The sequence below is a fragment of the Urocitellus parryii genome, chromosome 1 (assembly GCF_045843805.1).
Source record: "Urocitellus parryii isolate mUroPar1 chromosome 1, mUroPar1.hap1, whole genome shotgun sequence".
In the NCBI taxonomy this organism is placed as follows: domain Eukaryota; kingdom Metazoa; phylum Chordata; class Mammalia; order Rodentia; family Sciuridae; genus Urocitellus; species Urocitellus parryii.
In genome coordinates this window covers 58,801,651-58,821,917 of record NC_135531.1, presented here as the reverse complement: position 1 = coordinate 58,821,917, position 20,267 = coordinate 58,801,651, and the positions used below count along the sequence as shown (strand labels likewise).

Sequence of the window (20,267 nt, the reverse complement as noted above, 5' to 3'; positions counted from 1 at the left end):
CCATTTATATGACTAGAGGTAAATCGAGTTTTTGCCTGGGCATTTTTTAGATGGAGGTATGGCCCTTACTTGTGTGCTTTGATTTGTGAGATACAGAGAGGGTTGCATGGTGGATTCTCCTTATTTCCTACAAGGCATTGGGAAGACAAGAGTGTTTTTATCCACACACAATTTCTTCCCCAAGATTTCTCAGTTTAAATACTCTAACTCAGGGTTTTTTAGAACTATTGCATGTGGTTCAATTGTTTTATCAAAATATAGGTCCTTTAAGCCAGGACAGCTGGGGATTGGGGGATTGAGGACAGCAGTTTGAAAACTTTCTGCAGGATGATTATTCAGTCGGGGACACAACCATATCCTAACCCTCACGTTGAATTTCTATCCAAGGCCTTGATCAGTGTCATTTACCTACAAGTAGGGGATTTTGGCATTTTGACATAATTTAATGGGCCAGGCATAGAAAGACAGATGCTGCATCTCTCAGTCATAGGTGGAAGTAAAAAAAAATGACCACATAGAGAGAGTAGAACAGTGATTACTAGACAAAGTAGGAAGAGAGAGAAGAGGAGCTAGAGGGAGTTTGGATGACAGCATCAATATACAGTTCCACAGGAGGAATCCATTCTGTGTCTACAGCACAGCACGGTGACTATCATTTACAACAATGTGTATTTTACAAAGATTAGAAGGGAAGAATTCATAGCCTCCAAAAACAAAGGATGGGAATGGTAACTATCCTGATCTGATCATTACACAATGTATCCATCTATCAAATTACCACACTCTATGCCACACCCCTAGTACAAGAATATGTCAGTTTTTAAAAATTTTTTAAAAATACACAGAGAACATGTCTCCCAGCTCCAGGAAATGATTTATAGTTGTTTCTTTCATTTTACAGAATACTTCATCCTTTTCTGAGTTTTCTTTATAGAGTGACTTTGCCAGTCTTTTTCTCCTAAAAGGACCAATTTTTGTTGTTAAAGGACCAAAGATAAGATGGAATGTCAAGCTGGTCGGTTGCTCATTTTGCATATTATTATAATAATATCAGTATTTTCTCACATAAAAATCCAAATTCTCTTCCTTACCCCCAGTTCATCACGGAATTAAAGGCTCAAACTTTGACCTATAGAGAACTTGAGAGATCGGTTAGCTGAACCACTGGATGTGTGAGCTCAGGGCTCAGAGGCTCCTCAGAGCTCACCTAGAGGCAACAAATGCAGTTCACATCTGCTATGGAGCCTTTCTTCCAGCTGGCTCAGGTTAGCAGGCAGGAGAGTCAGCGAAGGATTCTAATGAAGTTGAAATAAGCTAAACGTTTTCTTGAACTGAACTAGAATCTAAGCTTGAAGTCTTAGGGACAAAAAGTATTCTAAATCAAAATTATGCTCTTACTTCACTTTGAAATATAAGACTTGGAGCTTCTGCTTAATTGATAACTATAACCAAATCTGGAAGCTGCAAGTATCTTTTTGTTCCCCACAACTGGTATTTTTTTTTTTTACTTTGAGATTTAATGGGGCAAGATTGTGTAGGAGATGTAAAAATCTATATAAGAATATATTAAATATGAAGAGTTGAGTATGGTGGTACATCCCTGTAATCCTTGCAACCAGAGAGGCTGAGGCAGGAGGATATCAAGTTTGAGGTCAGCCTCAGAAACTTAGGGACACCTTCAACAACTTAGTGAGGTCCTGTCTAAAAAAATATAAAAGGGCTGAGGATGTGGCTCAGTGGCTAAGGCCCTGTGCTCAATCCCTGGCACCAAAAAAAAAAAAAAAAAAAAAGAAGAATATATTAAACAGAATATCATATGACTCAACAAGTTCACCCGTAGGTATATATAGGTATATATTCAAAAGAAATAAAAGCACATATACACAAAAACTTGTACATGAATGTTCATAGCAGCATTGTTCATGATAGACATAAAGCGGAAACAACCCACCCCAAATGTCCATCAGCAGAGGTATTAATAAACAAAATGTTGTGTGTGTGTGTATATATATATATATATATATATATATATATATATATATAACAAAATACTATTTATCAGTATAAAAGAATGAACTACTGATACAGTACTGTTATATATATATATAACAAAATACTATTTATCAGTATAAAAGAATGAACTACTGATACAGTACTGCAGCATATATGAACGTTGAATCCCTCATGCTAAGTGAAAGAAGACAATCACAAAAGATCTTGGTGGCGCACATCTGTAATCCCAGCAGCTTGGGAGGCTGAGGCAGGAGGATCTTGAGTTCAAAGCTAGCCTCAGCAAAATTGAGGCACTAAGCAACTCAGTGAGACCCTGTCTCTAAATAAAGTACAAAATAGGATTGGGGTGTGGCTCAGTGGCCAAGTGCCTCTGAGTTCAATCCCAGTACCCCCGCTCCCCCCAAAAAAAGACCTCAAAAAAAGATCTCATATTGTGATTCCATTTATATGGAATGTCCAGGATAAATCCATTGAGACAGAAAGTACATTAGTGGCTGCCTAGGGCTGGGCTGCAGGAGTGGGTGGTAGTGTGGTTGGGGAGATATGAGATAATGGATGTGGGGTTTCTTATGGTAATGAGAATGTCCTAAACTTGATTGTGGTGATGTGGCATAGCTCTGAATATACTAAAACCAATTGAAATATGTGTGCTAAATGGGTATATTTTATGGTATGTGAGTTATACCACAATAAAGCTGTTTTATATATCTCTATAGAAATAATTTATGTATTGATGTAAAATAATTTTAATATATGATTAAGTTTCTTCTTGCCCTCTTCTTCTGTAGAAGGGATACATACCAAAATTTAATTTAATGGTGGTTATATTGATATTTTTTATAGTCCTTTTAAAGAATTCTTGTAACTATTGTTGAAAAAGTATTGGAAATAATTTAAATTAAAAAATGTATTTCAAAAAGATATCTTACATTCTTTCAGAAATAATGCAGAGAGTAAGTATAAAAACTACATTCTAAAAGAGCACAGTTTAGAGTTCTTCCAGGGCAAGAATTTCTTTTCTCATCTTGATAGCTTTTCCAAGGATGTAGTTCAGTGGGGATGGGTAGAGCTTGTGAAACTGACTGGAATGTTGGGGCTTTTGAATGAACAAAGCTCATTTTGATATTTCTGTAGATAAATGTCTTATCATTTCTCCCAGTGCATATTTATCCTGGGCAGGCAAAATTAAAGTGCTCATTAGTACTCCCACTTTTAGGAAAAAGCACCTAGTATGTACTAAGCAGCAGATACAAAAATTGGACCAACATCAATTAGAATGTTGGGACAAAAGTTCAAGTGTTATAATTGTCGCTGAATTAGGAGCGTTTGTTCTCTTTGCAGTTTTGGCTCTCTGGCAGTTGTGAATTGGGTGTGCACACTAGGGTAACACGTTGTAGCAACATGGAGGTGAAGTACTTGCTATGAGGCACCAAGGCACCAAGGGACTGACAGCTGGTAGGGCGGGAAGACAGCAAGGGAAGTCACTCATCTATCTGGTCACTAATAAAATAGTTCTAGTTGTAATAAAACAGAGCTAGCATTGAGAGTGTTGAATCGGTGAGTCAAAAAGTAAGCAGCTTTCCCCTGCCTGTTCTGCTCTGCAGCTTGCCTCATGATATACCACATCTGTATATATTGAGCCTCATAGGTGTTGGTGCAGGAGAGAAGCATTTATTTGTTTGGCACCTAGAATGTGCCAAGATGGAGATACAGATGTTGGGCCAAAATCAATTTGGTCCCAGCCCTCCTGGAATTCATAGCCTATTGGGAGAAAATGAGTCATTCAAAGACTGTGAACTGTTCCCAGTGTATTGCCAAAGGGGTACCCAGAGCCTGCTGTAAACAGTCTCAGGGTATTTTTTTTTTTTTTTTGGCATTCATGCGGTGGGTTGAGCAAATGGAGAGCATGACCCTTGTTTTCCAGCTGCGTTGTTGATGCTGTTCTGCAGATTGAAGCCAGGCGTGGACTTGGTTGTGGACAGTTGAACCTGAGGGCAGGGCAGCATTGGTGGTCTGGCTGGCTCTGATTAGGATTCTTCTCCTCCTCCTTCCTGGGGAAGGAGTCGGATGGCACAGCCAAATGGCAATTAAAGGAAAATGTGGAGCATCCTGTCTTTGGTGTAAGCTTTTTCTTTGCCTAAGCTTAGACACTTGGTTCCATTTTGCAAAAGGAGACAGTAAAACTTGTGAACAGAGTTGAGATTGTTTTAGACAAATCTGCTTCTTAATGACACATTGATATTAATCTTGCAGCTACTTAACCCTGATTAAAAAAAAAAAAAAACCTGTTTGCTAATGCTGTGTTACTAGTGAACATAAGTACTGGAGATTAGCTCTTGTTCTATTATAATTTGGCAATAAAAAAACATGTTTATCAAGTTTTGTAAGTCTGATTTAGAGGCGTAATCCTTCCTTTTGGGTGGGCCTCCAAGGCAAGATTAATAGGCCTTGAACACAGAATAGCTAGAGTTACTGATACCATTATCTGCTGAAGGTTGCTATAGCAATGAGTGGTTTAATTGCACTATGCAATTGGTGGTTCTTGAGTTGGTGTAAACGGATCCCACTAATTTAGCAGAAACTCTCCTGGAGTAATTTAATTAAACTCTGGTAAAATGAGTGCTAAATTTGAAATGTCTAAGATATGGTTCTGCTTAGTCCTAGATTAATTAAAGATATATTATTATTCTGAATCTGCACATTGCCACAAAGGTTTGTAAGTTATTTTAAAAATAAAGTCTACTTTCTGTGAAAATTTATTGGCTTTAATATAGTTTGTAGCAGTTGCTTTAAAATAAAAAAAATTGCAGTTGATGATAAGAAAAAAAATGTAGGCATGGCAATGTCTAGTAATCAGCACAGCAACCTTTTGGGGCAGGAGAGGGGAGGAAACTGAACCTAAGCTACTGGGTGTGAACAAGCTGGAATAAATGGGTACCATTTCATAAACAAGCTGGAATAAATGGGTACCATTCTAAATAAATGCTATCTGTATGGACTTTTTCAGAAATGAAGTATAATGATCATTTAGGAGCTTATGGTATGAGATGGCTTTAAAGAAATATCCTATAATGGGGGCTGAGATTGTAGCTCAGTGGTAGGGTGCTTGCTTAGCATAAGTGAGGCACTAGGTTTGATCCTCAGCACCATGTAAGAATAAATAAATTTAAAAAAGAAGTGCATTGTGCAAAAAAAAAAAAAAAAATCTTAAAGAAATATCTTATAATGGGCAAAATAAAAGTGTGACTCTCAGTGTCTAATGCAGATGTATCTGTTGAAACTTTGGTTCTGGTTATCCTTCCCTCCTTCTTTTTAACACCTTGGAGTTAATCTCTACTTACTCCAATTTTTACAATGTGAGTATATGAGTTTCAAGACCAAACCTCTGCTATAGGCCTAAAATATGGTGAATGCCATTCTAGGCGATTCACATTAGTATTCTGCATCTGTTCAGCGGGACAAAAAACATTAAACTTGCATTTTGGATTTTGGCATGTACAAGGAGTCTTTTAAAAAATGAAGAAGTTGGCCCATTTAGATAGTCATATCCCTGGCAATGTCGTTTACGCAGATGTTACTCTGCTGCCACCTGGAGGCCTTGTGTGGGATGTGCATCTAAAAGCTAGCAGGGATGCTGGGTAACATGGACTGTCCAGGCTGGGTGTCAGCCACAGCCCTATCCCTGGGACTCCCTCCCTGTTGAGAATTGTTCTCATAGCCATAGAATATCGGGGTTATTACATCTTTATTTTTTATCATGGAAGCTAATATACAGTATGAATTCAAGAGTGATATGCTGTTTTGTAGTGTAATTGTAGTATTCTTTTTTTTTAATTTTTAAAATTTGTTTTAATTAGTTATACATGACAATAGAATGCATTTATACACTTTGATGTATCATACATAGATGGGATATAATTTCTCATTTTTCTGAGTGTACATGTTATAAAATCATATTGGTCATGCAGTCACATATATACATAAAGTAATAATGTCTGTTTCATTCTACTACATTTCCTATCCCCACACCCCTCTCCGCCCCTCCCATCACTTCCTTCTACCTAATGTAAGGTAATTCTATTTTTCTCTAGTGCCCCCCACCCCCTTTTGTGAATTAGCATCCGCATATTAGAGAAAACATTTGGCCTTTGGTTTTGTGGGATTGGCTTATTTTTCTTAGCATGATATTATCCAACTCCAACCATTTATTGGCAAATGCCATAATTTTACTCTTCTTTAAAGCTGAGTAATATTTCATTGAGTATATATAGCACATTTTTTTTAATCCATGCATCTATTGAGGGACACCTAGGTTGTTCCATGGTCTAGCTACTGTGAATTGAGTTGCTATAAACATTGATGTGGCTGTGTCACTATAGTATGCTGATTTTAAGTCCTTTGGGTATAAACCAAAGAGTGGGATAGCTGGGTCAAATGGTGATTCCATTCCCAATTTTCTGAGGAATCTCTTGATATAAAACAAATTAAAAATTTTTGTTAAGCATTCTTACCACTAAGCTATATCTCCCGACCATTTTTATTTTTTATTTTGAAACAGGATCTTGCTAACTTGCCCAGACTGTCCTCAAAATTGTGATCTTCCTGCCTCAGCCTCCCAAATAACTGTGATTACAGGCATGCATCAGCACGTCCAGCTGTTAAGCAGACTTAAAAACAAACAAACAAAAACAACAACAACAAAAAAATATGATAAGTGGAATTGTAGCCTTCTGCTCCATCCTGTCTCATTAAGTAATGAGTAACTCCACCTTTGTCATTTATGACCCTTGTTATTTATGACTTGTCATGGAGAGCCATGTAAATGAAGCCTTATATCCCTTTTCTAAACAGAATGGATGGAAACTCCTGGCTGTAGGAAGAGCTTGAGTAAATCTACTTGGAGGTTTGAGGCATTAGGGAACTGAAATCAGTAGGAGTAGTAGAGTTGGGAAAGTCTAGTTGATACATTTTCTAGGAAAACTGTTGGTATTTCATCAGGACTTGCATCTTGTAGGACCTTGGTGACCAGAAGGTGAGATTCCAGCAAAGAGCCTCGGGCTCCACCGTGTTGTGTATTTATACAAAATCAGATCGAAGGTTTTCAGCCATCTGCCCCTGCTAGGGATGTCAACACTTATTTTCCCCACAACCAAACCTGCTCCCGGGGGTTATTTCGACAGTAGTGACTCTTGTTTCCAGGCAACTGAGTATTTGGGAAGAGAACCAATCAGTCAAGCCACAGAGAGAAACGTCCCCTTAAATGGACCTTCCTGTTCATCCCAGAACATCCTGACCACCACGGTTTCCAGGAAAACCTTTACAGAGAGAGGACTCCTGGGGTGCCCAGGGCTGGGCACTGCTCAGCTCAGCTCAGGGTGGCCCCGGCGTCTGGCTGAGGCTGGAGCTGGGGGCTGCACTGGAGTGTTCTGCTCTCAGCACTGAGCCATGAAAAGCCAGACCTCTTCTGGAATGAATAATGCTCTTTTGAAAGTTCTCCTGAGACATTGAAATCTGTGGTGTTTGAGGAAATAGATGAGTGGGATTTCCTCAGGTGGGTACAAGTCACGTCCTTAATCTGTGCTATTTTTTGGAGGGGGATACTGGGGATTGAACTCAGGGCATTCGACCACTGAGCCACATCCTCAGGCCTATTTTATATTTTATTTAGAGACAGGGTCTCATTGAGTTACTTAGCACTTCTCTGTTACTGAGGCTGGCATTCAGTTTGCTATCCTCCTGTCTCAGCCTCCCGAGCTGCTGGCTTTACGTGTGCGAGCCACCCGCCTGGCAATCTGGGCTATTTTGAAGAGCCTTCGGTAGTGAGCAGCCTTCCTCTGGCACCAAAGGCATTTATTTATTTAATGATCCTTCTTTCCCCCCAGGATTTCCTGTGAAAGCTCCTGGGATTGTTTACATTTTGATCTGCACAAATACCAGAGAGTGAGTAGTCAGGTGATAGGGTAGTCTACTCTGGGGAGAGAGGATTTTAAAGAAGCTTTATCTAAAAAACAAACAAACAAACAAACTTAGCTAGCACTACAGACAGCTCCTGGCACTCATTTATTATATTTGTTATCTAGTTTATTTTTTTCTTTCTTCTTCTTCTTTTTTTTTTAACCAACAAGTTCTAATCAGCAGATCTTGATGAGAATTATTCCTTTTGCAGAGATTAAGAATGTGGGTTCCAGCAGATCGCCAACTGAAAAGGAGGATGTAAAGGTAATGAATGATTCCCTGTTTCCCTTTTTTTTTGTGTGTGTGTACATCTATCCAGAGTTAAAATGGAATGAAGATCTAGTTGTCATAAAAATAGAAATAAATTCAACAAACAGGCATGTGCCTAAAGCCACTTTTAGAATAATTTGAAATCCAGTTTCCTTTATCAGATTCTCAATCTCTACCCTTTACAACTAAACTTTGCTATCTTCTGGGTTTTTGTAAATGCAAGATGATTGAATTCATTTTCCAAAACAAATTTTACTTAAAGTTTGATATATATGGCTATCGGCCAATAATAAGTTTTACCTATGGACAGTTTTCAGGTGTATTTCTGCTTAGGGCAGATCTCTTTTTTATTTTTAGTTCTTAAATAATATTAATTATGAACAGGACTAGTTTTCTGTTTACATGATGCGATTCATGTAGCATGTTTTTACTGATGCTTCCCGAGATTGTTTTTCTAATTTACAAAAATAAAAAAACATTAAGTATAGCATTATATATATATAATAATAATAATACCTCATTGACTTTATCTTTCTTAGTGTGTCAAAAACCTGGAGGTTCAACCGAGTGAACATGAGGACCAGGAGAACCTAGATTTGGGTATGTTCCAAAGTATTGCTTTCCCTGCACTTATGAGGATATCACAGACCAGGTATACTGTGGACAAGAAGAAAATATTCCTTCCTGGAAACCTTGTCTACTTTTTAAAACCTATCCAGGCAAAGTTTCTTTGAAGCATCAGTCATAATATTATGACTTTAGGGACAGGATTCCATTTAAAATCTAAAAAAAACAACCAAGTCATCAGAGCTTTTTCTTGCCAAATGCTGGCTTAAGGTTTGTCATGGTTATCTTGTAATTCCTATGAAGAGGCACTGCCAGATTCATTTCAGGAAAGCAACTGAGCCACTGGTGGAAGGTGAACAGTGGAGTTGAAACTGGGAACGTCATTCTGCCGGGCCCAAGCGTTCTCAAGTGTACCGCCGTCCCACACTGATAACCACGTGTCTCTGTGGAGCTGAACCTATGAGATCTACCCGTCTGGCCTCAGGAAAAGGCCAGATGTGTGCTGGGGGTGTGGGGCTGATGGGAGTGTCCTTTTGGAGGGATCAGGAGCTCCCTCAGCAGGATGGACGTCACTCTTCACTCTTTCTGTAGACCTGAGAATTCTCATCTGCTCAAAAGGGTCCTGGCTTACCACGTCCTAGGGCACCTTTCTAAATTTCTTCCCCATGTAGTTTATTTCTCTTCAAGGTTCACTTGGGCCCCAGACTTATCCCTTGAGTTATTTAGAGGCAAGCAGGTTCAGAGGAACCTTCTGAAGCTACTGGAGACATGGCTGGGACAACCAGCAGATATCAGTTATGGCTCCTGGATGGTCCAGTGGGATGCAGATGGACACTCACCTTCCCAGTTGGTTTCTTCAGGTTTACTGAAGCCAAGGCAGCTCTCACACCTGGAAAGCACATGTGGGAAGAGTGGTCTTAGAAGGTGGGAGCGAAGAGGAGCTGGTGGTGGCTGAGGGCTCAGGTTGATGTGAGATCAGGGAAAACTGAACCAATCCCTGGTGGGAGTCAGATAGTGAAGGTGTGTGACCTACGGAGCTCACCAGAGTTTAGGGGAGTGTGGCTGGCACATTTGGCAGACACACAAAGAAGCAGTTACAATAGTTGAGAAATCATGTCACACAGAGGAAGAGCCCGCAGTGTCCGTTGACTGTGCTGCCTGTACTTGGCCACAAGCCAGAGGTGGTTTGCTGGATCTCCCTGCCTGAGGTGCTCCTGAAATTGGAATAGAAACTTAGGTCTGCACTAAGCCATAAGCACGCCTGTAATATTTCTGCTACATAAGGTAAGGGGTAATCATTTTCTTCCAGAAGAGAGGAAGAGGAAGGAGAAAGGAAAGCAAACACCTCCCACACATGATTGTTGTGGGCCCCTGAAGCCGGGTGCATAGCTGTTACTCACGCATACAGGATGTCTCATCTATAAATTGCATCATTCTCCCAGGAATGTCAGCTTTGAAGAATGTTTACCAAGACAAATTGCTGGGGGAGGGGAAGGGCTGGCTGCTAAAAGTATTAAATAGTCGGATTATTTTAATCTTAGATTTCAAAAAAAAAAAAAAAAAAAGCACTCCAATCTCCAGCTGGTGTCCTTGCTGGGTAAGAAGACTTGTGCTACGGAAACCGTAGTAACCCAATCTAATCTTAGTGCTTTGTCAGCATCATCACTGTGACTGGAGAGCAGTGTTAGGAAGGCCTTGGGACACAAATGCGCAGGACTTTCATCCAGTGATTTATGGAAAGGGCCAGGGGTGAGCTTTTTGCTGCTAGCATTCGCTTTGTTGTTCATATAAATATCTTGGATTCAGGAAGGCTCCTTGACTTCATGCAAAGAAAATGATAATAGATTTTAAAGGAACCTTCTGAGACAGGGAAGCAGGCATTGAGCAGTGAGTAAGAGTCAGATGCTAACCCAGAGGCTGGGAAAATAGCTCTCCCCAAAGGCCACTTCAAAACACCTGAATTCTCTCTGTGCTTGTATTCTACCCAGTCTCTGAGGAACTCCTGATAAAATATGTATGTGGACGAGAGGTGCAAGTCTTTGACAACTTGTATTATTCAGTACTGTGGGATGGAGAGTTGTGTGATGTAAATGGCATGGGGGCTGTTTCAGGAGACCTTTCTGTGTTGATGGATGTGTTCTCCATCTGTGCTGTCCAGAGTCAGAGCCAGTAGCTACCTGTGCATGCAATGTATGACCAGTGCCAGCCACCAAGGAACTGAATACTTTAATTAACTTTATTATATTGGACAGGATAATCCATAGAAAGTTCATTTATGTAATTCTAATTGATCCCTCAGAGCATCAAGAATCACACTGGCCCTTAGTTTATACAAAAATGATTGGGTTGGAGGAATGATGTCGTGGGTGGTGATAGCTGTCTGGGAAGCTCATCCAAGCCAGTGGCCCAGACCTCCTCAGCAAATAGTTGATGGTAATCCCACTCTCTGCGGATGGTGTAGGCCTGGTGTTTTGCTCCAAGGGGAGAATCTGCAGTGGAAGGGATGGGATCTGATCCTGTTGCCGTCACAGTGGAGAATGAGACTCCATGCTCTGGGCAGCTAGCACGGGGAGAGGGGGAACAAAGCATTCAAGGTCATGGAAGAAAAGGAGATGGAAGACAGAACATGGGTTAATGCTGAAGGTGAGAAGGAAGAGAAGGTTCATTTGGCTCGAGTCAGAGGATCTAAATGTGATTTAGAAATCAGATCAACACTAAAAGCAAAGCCAAAATTGATAGTGGGCAACAGCAATTGCTGTACCAAGAAGGTGGGAAGTGACCGTCCAGAGGGTGCAAATGGACAGCTTGTGGAACAGCAGTGGGCAGCGGGTGGGGTGATGCTTACCTGTAGTACTGGAATCCCAACTCCAAACAGGGATGCAGGAACCCTCCATATCAGCAAAGCTTCAGGCAGCTTGATCAGTCACCGTCTTGCAAATTCCTTTTAAAAGGTTGAATCTGAAAAAAGGAAACTGTGGCTTTGGTTGGAATTTTAAGATTTCCAGTTAAAAGTTCCTCCTTGTGAAGCCACAGTGTCTCAGGCGAATTTCAGAAGCTTCTGGAAGGTGATGGTTTTATTCTTTCGGCAAGGTCTATTCCAGAGCATGAGTGAGATTGTGAGTGACAGACCAGATGTAGTGACACTCACACTGAAGCCGATTTTTGAGCATAATTAATCACACATGGTCTGCATTGGATTAAAAGGTATGTGAAATTTCTTTGGCTAAAGTCGTATATCATGTAACTATTTGCATGGAAAAAAATGAAGGATTGGTGAAACTGACATGACAAAACGAAGAGCTGAGTGAGTGCTTTAACTTTCCCCAGGGGGAGGGTAGTAGAGGGAGAGAGACACTGGGATGGGGTAGGGATAGAATTGGCTGCCATCTCTTCACTTGAGGAGTCTCAACACCTCAGAGCTCTGGCATGAAGCAGTGACACATCTGCCGACACAGGTCTGGCTGGCAGAGAGTGGGCTTGGTGCAAGTGCCAGCAATTTTAAACATAAAATTTTGCAAAATGAGTCTTTTGGAAAAAATTTACTCTTCAAAATTATGGAAGTAATAAATACTCACAGCAGCAAAAATGAAAATTATAGAACATATAAAAAAGCATCCCCTATAGTTTTCCACTCAGAGACTGCTACTATTAAATTTGTATGTGTTTTCTGCCAGTGTTTTTCCACATATTTGTGATGATGTGGACAATAGAATTTGTGGCCTATGTTGTTCATTTACCATTATATACCACAAGTAAGCTCCATTGTGGAAGATAGCCTACCATGACAGTGTACATTTTTCTACAAAGAACATGGATTATTTTTGCAAGAAGAAAGAGAAAATGCCAATCCTCCCCACAAGAATTTATTAGCGAATCCTCCCCCCTTTAAAGGTATGTAGTATTGATTTCATAGAGTGGCCAGGTCAGCACACGCAGAAGTTCAAATCACAGATACATCTTTAAAACTCTGGGTCCTTTCATTGGCTAGTATTGTTCATTACTTATACATAATATGAGAAAATACGCTGGGTGCTGGCACTCTGGGGGTGGGCACAAGGGAGACAGAGGAGCCAAAGCTGAATGTGGAAGGAAACCAGACTTGATAACAAAATGAACAACAGCAAAAAGCTCTTGTAGAGGCCAGTGAGGAAGAGAAGGAAGCAGAAACAGACAGAAACAAACACTAGGATCTGAGGTTCATATTTCTCAACTTGGAAGACAGAAACTTTTCATGACCTTAGACAAGACCCAGGGAGAGAAACAAGGCCTTCACCTAGGGGAATTCATCAGCAAAGGGAAACTGGTAGAAAATGATTAGAAGAGCCAAAGGAACAGCCCCTCTAGACCCCTCTAGACCCCTCTAGAACATTAGGTAGAGTATAAAATATGTTTTCAAGATCTGCATCTCCATCTCATTCAGGCCCTCGATTCTAGTGGCTGTTGGAGTAGAGACAATGCAGTCCATGGTACCAGTTTGGCAAACAACCAAATAAGTAGAACCAATTAGGTTAGTTTCCCATTTCTTCTTATATTAACAAAAAAAAATTGGAAATGGAATTAATACTGCTGAGCTACAAATGCTTATAAAGCTTGTAAAAATTGAGTTTTGAGATGGTTCCAAACAGGATCTTAGTGTGGCAGACCCTGGGTGTGTGTAAGGGAAGCTGACCCTCTATTGGCTGTTATTTAATAGCACATGTGTATCTATATTGAAATCTCAAGAATGTGGCATGAAACATGAAGGAAAACGAAAAGGAGGAGGGAGAGGGAACCTTAGCAGAAAGCTCTTACCCTTCTGAAAATTAAGTTTTCGGCTTAATTTTTGTCAGGTCTCTCTGTATGCCCCAGGCTTTGGATGCTTCTGTGGACTCTTTTTTCCTTCTCTCTCTCTCTCTCTCTCTCTCTCTCTGGTGGGGGTCACCTCTCTTCCATACACTAAATGTTTACCACTGATTTGGTTTTGAAGTAAAAGTGTTGGCAATAGAGAAATATTCCAAGAAGGGGATTGGAAATGTAAAGTTATTTGTGTCAATTTGGACTTAAATAGTTTCCCTTTTGTTCACTTTAGTGAAATCTCATTGTGGGTGCAGAGGTTTTAGAATTTGTTTTTGGAAGGAAAAAAATCGCTGACTTATTGGAATGCTACTGCGTGTTATGAGCTCAATTTGATTCTCTTATCAAGCGTGTTCTGCCTTTTATACTTGTGGTTTTATTGTTTGGGTAAAATTCTCATGGAATGTGAATGAAATATTTTGCTTTAAGTGAGACCATTGGAGTATCTATTGACAGACTTTTGTCCCATAAATTATAAGAAAGAACATTCGGGGATTTTTAGATGAATTGCTATAGATTAGGAAACATGAAGGAACCAAAACCTTTTTGGAGGTGTACAGTATATCTCACTGTCTTTTCTTCTGAGTAAAATCCCAGAAAACTGTGAAATTAAAAGCCCCAAGTCTAGAATGCTCTCTGGTTTAATGACAGTTCTACTGTTCTGCTTGTTATTGGCTCAAAAATGTAAAATAAAAAAATAACTAAATAAAAATCAGTTATGGTTAGGAGTTGCTTATCTAGGTACTGTGCTACCCTATGGTTGTGTATTCTGCCTCCACACTGGAATTGAAGCTTTGCAATAGTCAAGCCAGATCCCACATCCAGAGATGGTGATTTACATGATCTAGAGCAGAGCATGCATATCCAGAGTCCAAAAAGGGACCCAGGTGATCCTCAGAGGCTGACAAGGTTGAGAACTGTGACCAGATATTTTTGGGGACCTGACTTCCTGGAGTTTCGGGTTTTTATTGTAACTGAGAAATGGGGTTCTATTTTTATCTCAACTGATTGCAAAAGTAACTAATAGAGGCCTGTTTGTATTAGGTTTGCAAACCCTCAGTGATTGTCAGCATCCATATCATAGATTGTGGGAACGATGAAAACTTTGAAAAAAAAAAGATGGAAAAAAATTTCTCAACCACTTAAATAAGATGATGAGAAACCTTTAAAAATGTACGTATAAGCATTAAGATAATAATTTGATAGTGACTGTAATTTGCTGTCACAGAATCATTCATTGGATTTTGAGGTGAACAGAGTGGGATGAAGGGTGGGCTTGATGTTGACACTGATATCATAAGGGCATTGTTGGGATACCTGACATTTGGCATTAGTGCTCTCCCACCTTTAGTACATTCTAAATTGCCTTTTTCTTTCATATAACAAACTGATTTAATCTCTGAAATGTAGTTGAGGGAAGGGAAAAAATAGGGAGTCCTTTCTTTGAACTCTAATTTTTTCCTTCTCCAAAATAAGATTCTCAACCCCCAAATAAGCTAGCTTAGTGAATACGTAAATTCCATAAATTCCATCCCTAAGGAACATTTTATTTTGATGTTTCAATCAAATGGTTATATATAAATTTCAAATAAGTATAAAATCTTAAGGAGACTATACCTAACTCATATGATAGGAAACAAATGAAAAATATGAAATATATTCTGAAAATGGTGTTATAAAATTTGTTTTATAGAAAGTTGAGTGACACCCAGATATTTCTTCCTATTTTCTTATGGGAATTTCATATAGGCATATACAAAAGAATCCCCCATCTCTGAAGGATCCTTGGCAGCCAGCTTGATTGCAGGGAGTGTATTTGTGGTAGTAGAGCCTTTTTTTTTTTTTAATTGAGTATCCAGTGGTTAATCCCTTGGAAGGGACTTTAGGGCAATTAAGATTCTAATTAGCTTTCATGTCAGGCAATACAAGCTCTAACAGTTTATTGGGACAATTTGCTGTAACTTTTAGAGTTTGCCTAATTTGGAAAACTTTTTTTTTTTTTTTTTTTTTTAATGAACCACGGCCCCTTACTTCAGGCATGGGTAAGAAAGTCAGCGGAGTTTATGCCTCACTTTATAAGACTCTGCTGAAAGAAGGAATGTAGTTGAAGGGTATGGAGAAGTGATGTGATTGGATGTCAAACAAAATAACAACAACAACAACAACAACAACAATTAGAATAAAGATGAAGTTGAAGGCATTTAGAACTTGAGGATAAAACTTTGAGTGAGCCATGAGGATTCATCCAGGTTCTTGAGATTTGTCTGCCAATAAGGTTTCAGCTAATCTAAGATGGATTCATCTACCTCACAGGTGCCAAATGAGAGCTTTTCATTGGGGTCAGCTCTAGGGAATAGAGGGAATTTCAGTATATGATATTTTAATGTCTAATTACTTCCCTCAGACTCACATGATAACTTCACACAGTAAAAACCTGACCAAAAGGAAATGGAATTTAATGCTTGGCTGTAATCTCCGTATCTACATAAGGGATACAAACATCCATTTAGCATTAGTTCCACATTTAATGAACATAAGTTCCTCTTCTTTAAAAATTTTTAATAAATTATATTTTTAAGGAAAGTTTTAGATTGACTGTTTCAAAGATTTTCTTACTCTTCACCTAATTTCCTTTTTCTGTTGCTGGATCCCCTACTACATTTAGACTTCATGTTTTCTTAGGCTCTTTTTGTCTATGAGAATTTCTCACACTTTCCTTGTTTTTGGCCATCTTGATAGTTTTGAGAAATGTTGGTCATGAATTTTGTAGGATATTCCTTAACTGGGATTTTTCTGATGTGTTTTTTTTCCCATCACTGAAGTGCGAGTGCAGGTTTCAGGAGGAAGACCACATCAGTGAAGAGCTGCTTTCATCACATCCTATTGAGTCCATTCTGTCAACATTATTAATCACCGTTGATGTTGACCTTGGTTACTTGGCTGTGGTAGTGTTTGTCCTTTTCTCTCCTGTAAAGTTACTCTTCATACTCCCTTTTCCACACTGTACCCTTTGAAAGGAAGCCAAGTTATACAGCCTGCACTTAAGGAGTGGGGAGTTATCTAAATACTTCCTTGTGGGAGGAGTATCTACCTATATTATTTGGAATTATTTCACCTTTGAGATTTATATCCCCCCTATTATTTATTCAGTCATTTATTTATGTCTACATGGAACCGAGGATATTTATTTTATACTTTTGGTAAAATAAATAAATCTAATACTCTGTATTTGTTGTCAAAGCATTCCAACTTTTATAGTTGGGAATCTTTTAGTTGACGCTTATGTCCTTTTTATATATCCTTGTCTGTGTGTGTGTGTGTGTGTGTGTGTGTGTGTTTAGGGTGGTGAAAATATTCTTTATGATTTGTTAATTGAGACTCCCTGACACCATGCATTTGTGGAAACCCATAGAACTTTATAGCACATAGAGTAAACCTTAATCTAGGCAAATTTGAAAAATTGAAGGTTGAGACATCCCAGGACAGAATGCAGAATGTGACAAAACAATTTAACTTTATTAAAAAATGTATGAAACAAACTTATTGATGGTCATTATTTTGAGGAGAAGGTACAGACCTAAGAAACTTTGGAAATGAGTGGAGCTTGTAAGAATAAAGGCAAAATAAGCTGTAGAGAAGAACTGTTGTTTGGTTATTAAGATTTTTTTCCCCCATAGGAACACAGGTTAACAACTTTGACACCACTATCCAGGTGCACTGGGATGGAATAATGAAGTAAATGAGTTATGGATGGTGGGTGTCGGGTTCTTCGCTGTTGGAGTGGAGGCTTAAAGATGAGCAGGAAGAGGAGGGTATAATGATCCATGTGGTAATGCTACCAAGCAAGGCCTGTTGTGCCCTCTGTGTAATTCACCAACCACTGAGTTTTGAAAAAGAGTTTATTTATGGGGCAGCCAAACATGAGGAGATGGGAGCCCCAAGACTCAAATCTGCCTTCCTGAGGATAGGACAGGGTTTCTTTAGAGGGTGAAGAAAGAAATGGTTTGGCATGGGAAAAAGTGATTGGAGGTAAAGAGAAGTAATCAGTGATCTACACATGAGTAATTCTACTTCACAGCTCTTCCTAGGATGCATGGTTAGAAACTGGCAGCATTAGCAGTGTGGAGTTTTCAGCTCTTTGATGTCCAATAGTCACCCATCAGACACTGGTGTAGGGTGAAGTGAAGGGTCAGTGGTTCAGACCATTTGGAGGTACAACCAAGTTCCTGGAAAACAACTTAGGCAACCATTACCACTGTGACCCATACCTCAGAGGTGTTATACTTAGCAAAGCTAATGGAAGCATACTGCTTAGCTCTATGACTTCTAAAATTGTTGATGAAAGCAAGCAACTAAAAGCAAGGGAAGCTAGAGGGTTTACTCAGGTCTCCCTCTAGTTTTAGTAATAGATTAGAGTTGTGCATATTAGTATGCACTCCTGTTTGGTTAATACAGACACAAATGGCTGCATATAGAAATATTTGTGGATGTGTAAATCCACTCAGGTGAAGATGCACACATGTATTTTCTTGCTGTCAATCAAGACTGCCTCAAACCATGACATTCCAGTCGCATATGCAAGATGGTTCTGCTCTTCTTTAAAAACCAGGACAATCTACCCCATCTTATGAGAGTTTTAGCTTCAGAACTATGGTGTTAGTTTAGAGATGGTGTTAAAATTAATTATTTAAATTCTTTGCTCATTTGATGGCTCACATTTGACAAATTTACATTGTGAATAACTGTACAAAAGTCTGTAGAGCATGAATTTTGTTATGATGTGCTATGAAGTTCAATGGGTTTGCACAGATGATGTTTGTGAAAAAGTCTATGGGAGTAAGACACTTCTCTTGAAGGTTTGAGGAAATTGGAATTGGAACATGATCAGGAAAAACTTAAAATGTAATTTTAGATGTTGCTCTCTCTAAGCTCATGAATTGTGAGGAATTTCTTTCTCCTTAGGCTACTCTTCCACTGTTTCTCTGATCCTCGCTTCCCTTACTCCCAGAGCTCATTACTTCCACCATCCACACCTCCAGGTGACACATCCATGTGTCCACAACCCGCACCTCCTGGAAAGGGACTCCTTTTCCTTGTCCTCCTTCTTCTGTCCTTTTTTAATTCTTTTATTTACTTATTTTTTTTTATTAGAACTTCCTGGTACATGGGCATGTTGCAATTTTGAAAATCAAGCTATTATAACAAGGTCAAGATATGACTATTTTGTCTATAATGTGGAAGAGAATTGTAATGAAAGGAAACTTTATAATTAATATTTAAAGCTCATTGACAATTCTTTTAAGTTCTTTTCTGTTATAATCTCCTTTGATCTTCACAATACCCCTTTGAAGGACAGACATTATGATTTCATTTTATATGTGACAACTACTGCTCAGACAGTATGAGTGACTTGGTTAGGGCTACTAAGTAAGTCAGTGTGAGATCTACTTTATAGGTGTCTCCAAAACCCTCTATGTTTTCTTTTTAGTATATGGCTCCTTAAAAATACCAGTAAGACAACAGTTCTTGACCTTAAGGAATTTGGGGACCCATGGGAGGATAAGAAGATTTCTCAAATACTAAATGTAAATATCGCTTTGAAAAGATTGCATTTTATCCAGGTTGCAAGGCAGGTGACATGTCCTCCATCTGAAGGGGATGCAGGAAGTCTTCTATGTGGGTCTTCCAGAAAGCTGAAACTTCAAGGCCATAGCATTTGCCCTGAATGATTTTAACCTCATGGAGGTGATTTTCTCAGTAAAGGATTTCTAACTAAAGGAGGCATGGCAAGATGAAGTCATTTGCATGCTTACTCTGTACTGGTTGTATGATGTCTGGTGATGAGGTGGGCCTGGGGGATATCACTGAGTTCTGCCAACTGCAATTATAATCAGTCAGACAAAGCAATTTATCTATTGAATATGAATGAGATGTAAATAACATCTTGAATCCATTTAAATGCAATTATATTAATAAAATGGGGTGGAAAAAATTCACCTCGTTTACTATAGAAAACAATGAGGATAAATGACTCATTCAGAAGAGAGTCTTTGGTGAGCAAGAAAATGATCTGGCTTAAAAATAAAAGGCTATGCAAACAATGTTTTTGACTTTACATGTTAACTATGCATGGATGCTAAGTGGAAATCCTTTCATTCCTTTAAAAGTATGGCTATATTGCAAAGCAAATACGAATATTGTGAAGTCTCTTTATACCAGAGGTAGTTTTATAGGCATTGGTTGGGTAGTTCTAGTAGTTTTATTGTCAGAATGATTTTGGTATCAGTAATCAATTGATATGTAATTGGTCAACAAAGACTGTGTTTTGGGGAAATTAGATAAGATTAATCCACATGGTATCTCAACTAATAGAAATGCTTTTTACCAAGTTCTTTCATCTCTTTCTCTGTCTGCATTGTCCTAAGGTTCTTCTGATAGATCAATGATGATGGTCAAGGGAGGAGCAGACTTCTCTGGGAACTTGTTGACCTGGGTTTATCATCTTCTAGTTTACTGACTCTAAAACTTTACTAGGCATGTGAATCTGCCTGGGATGGGGATGGTGCCCCTTGTAAGTACAGAATTGGACCACCCTCAGAGATCTTGATTCAACAGGACTATGGTAGGAA

The 20,267-nt window shown here is 39.1% G+C and overlaps 1 protein-coding gene across 1 annotated transcript in view; it reads left to right on the top strand.

Moving 5' to 3' along the window:
- Arhgef28 (Rho guanine nucleotide exchange factor 28) overlaps positions 1-20,267 on the top strand; it is a 248,065-nt gene that overhangs the window by 102,105 nt on the left and 125,693 nt on the right. The window contains exons 7-8 of the mRNA XM_077795966.1: positions 8,180-8,232; positions 8,778-8,838. Coding sequence (XP_077652092.1) covers positions 8,180-8,232; positions 8,778-8,838 — 114 coding nt within the window. The remainder of the gene's footprint in view (positions 1-8,179; positions 8,233-8,777; positions 8,839-20,267) is intronic.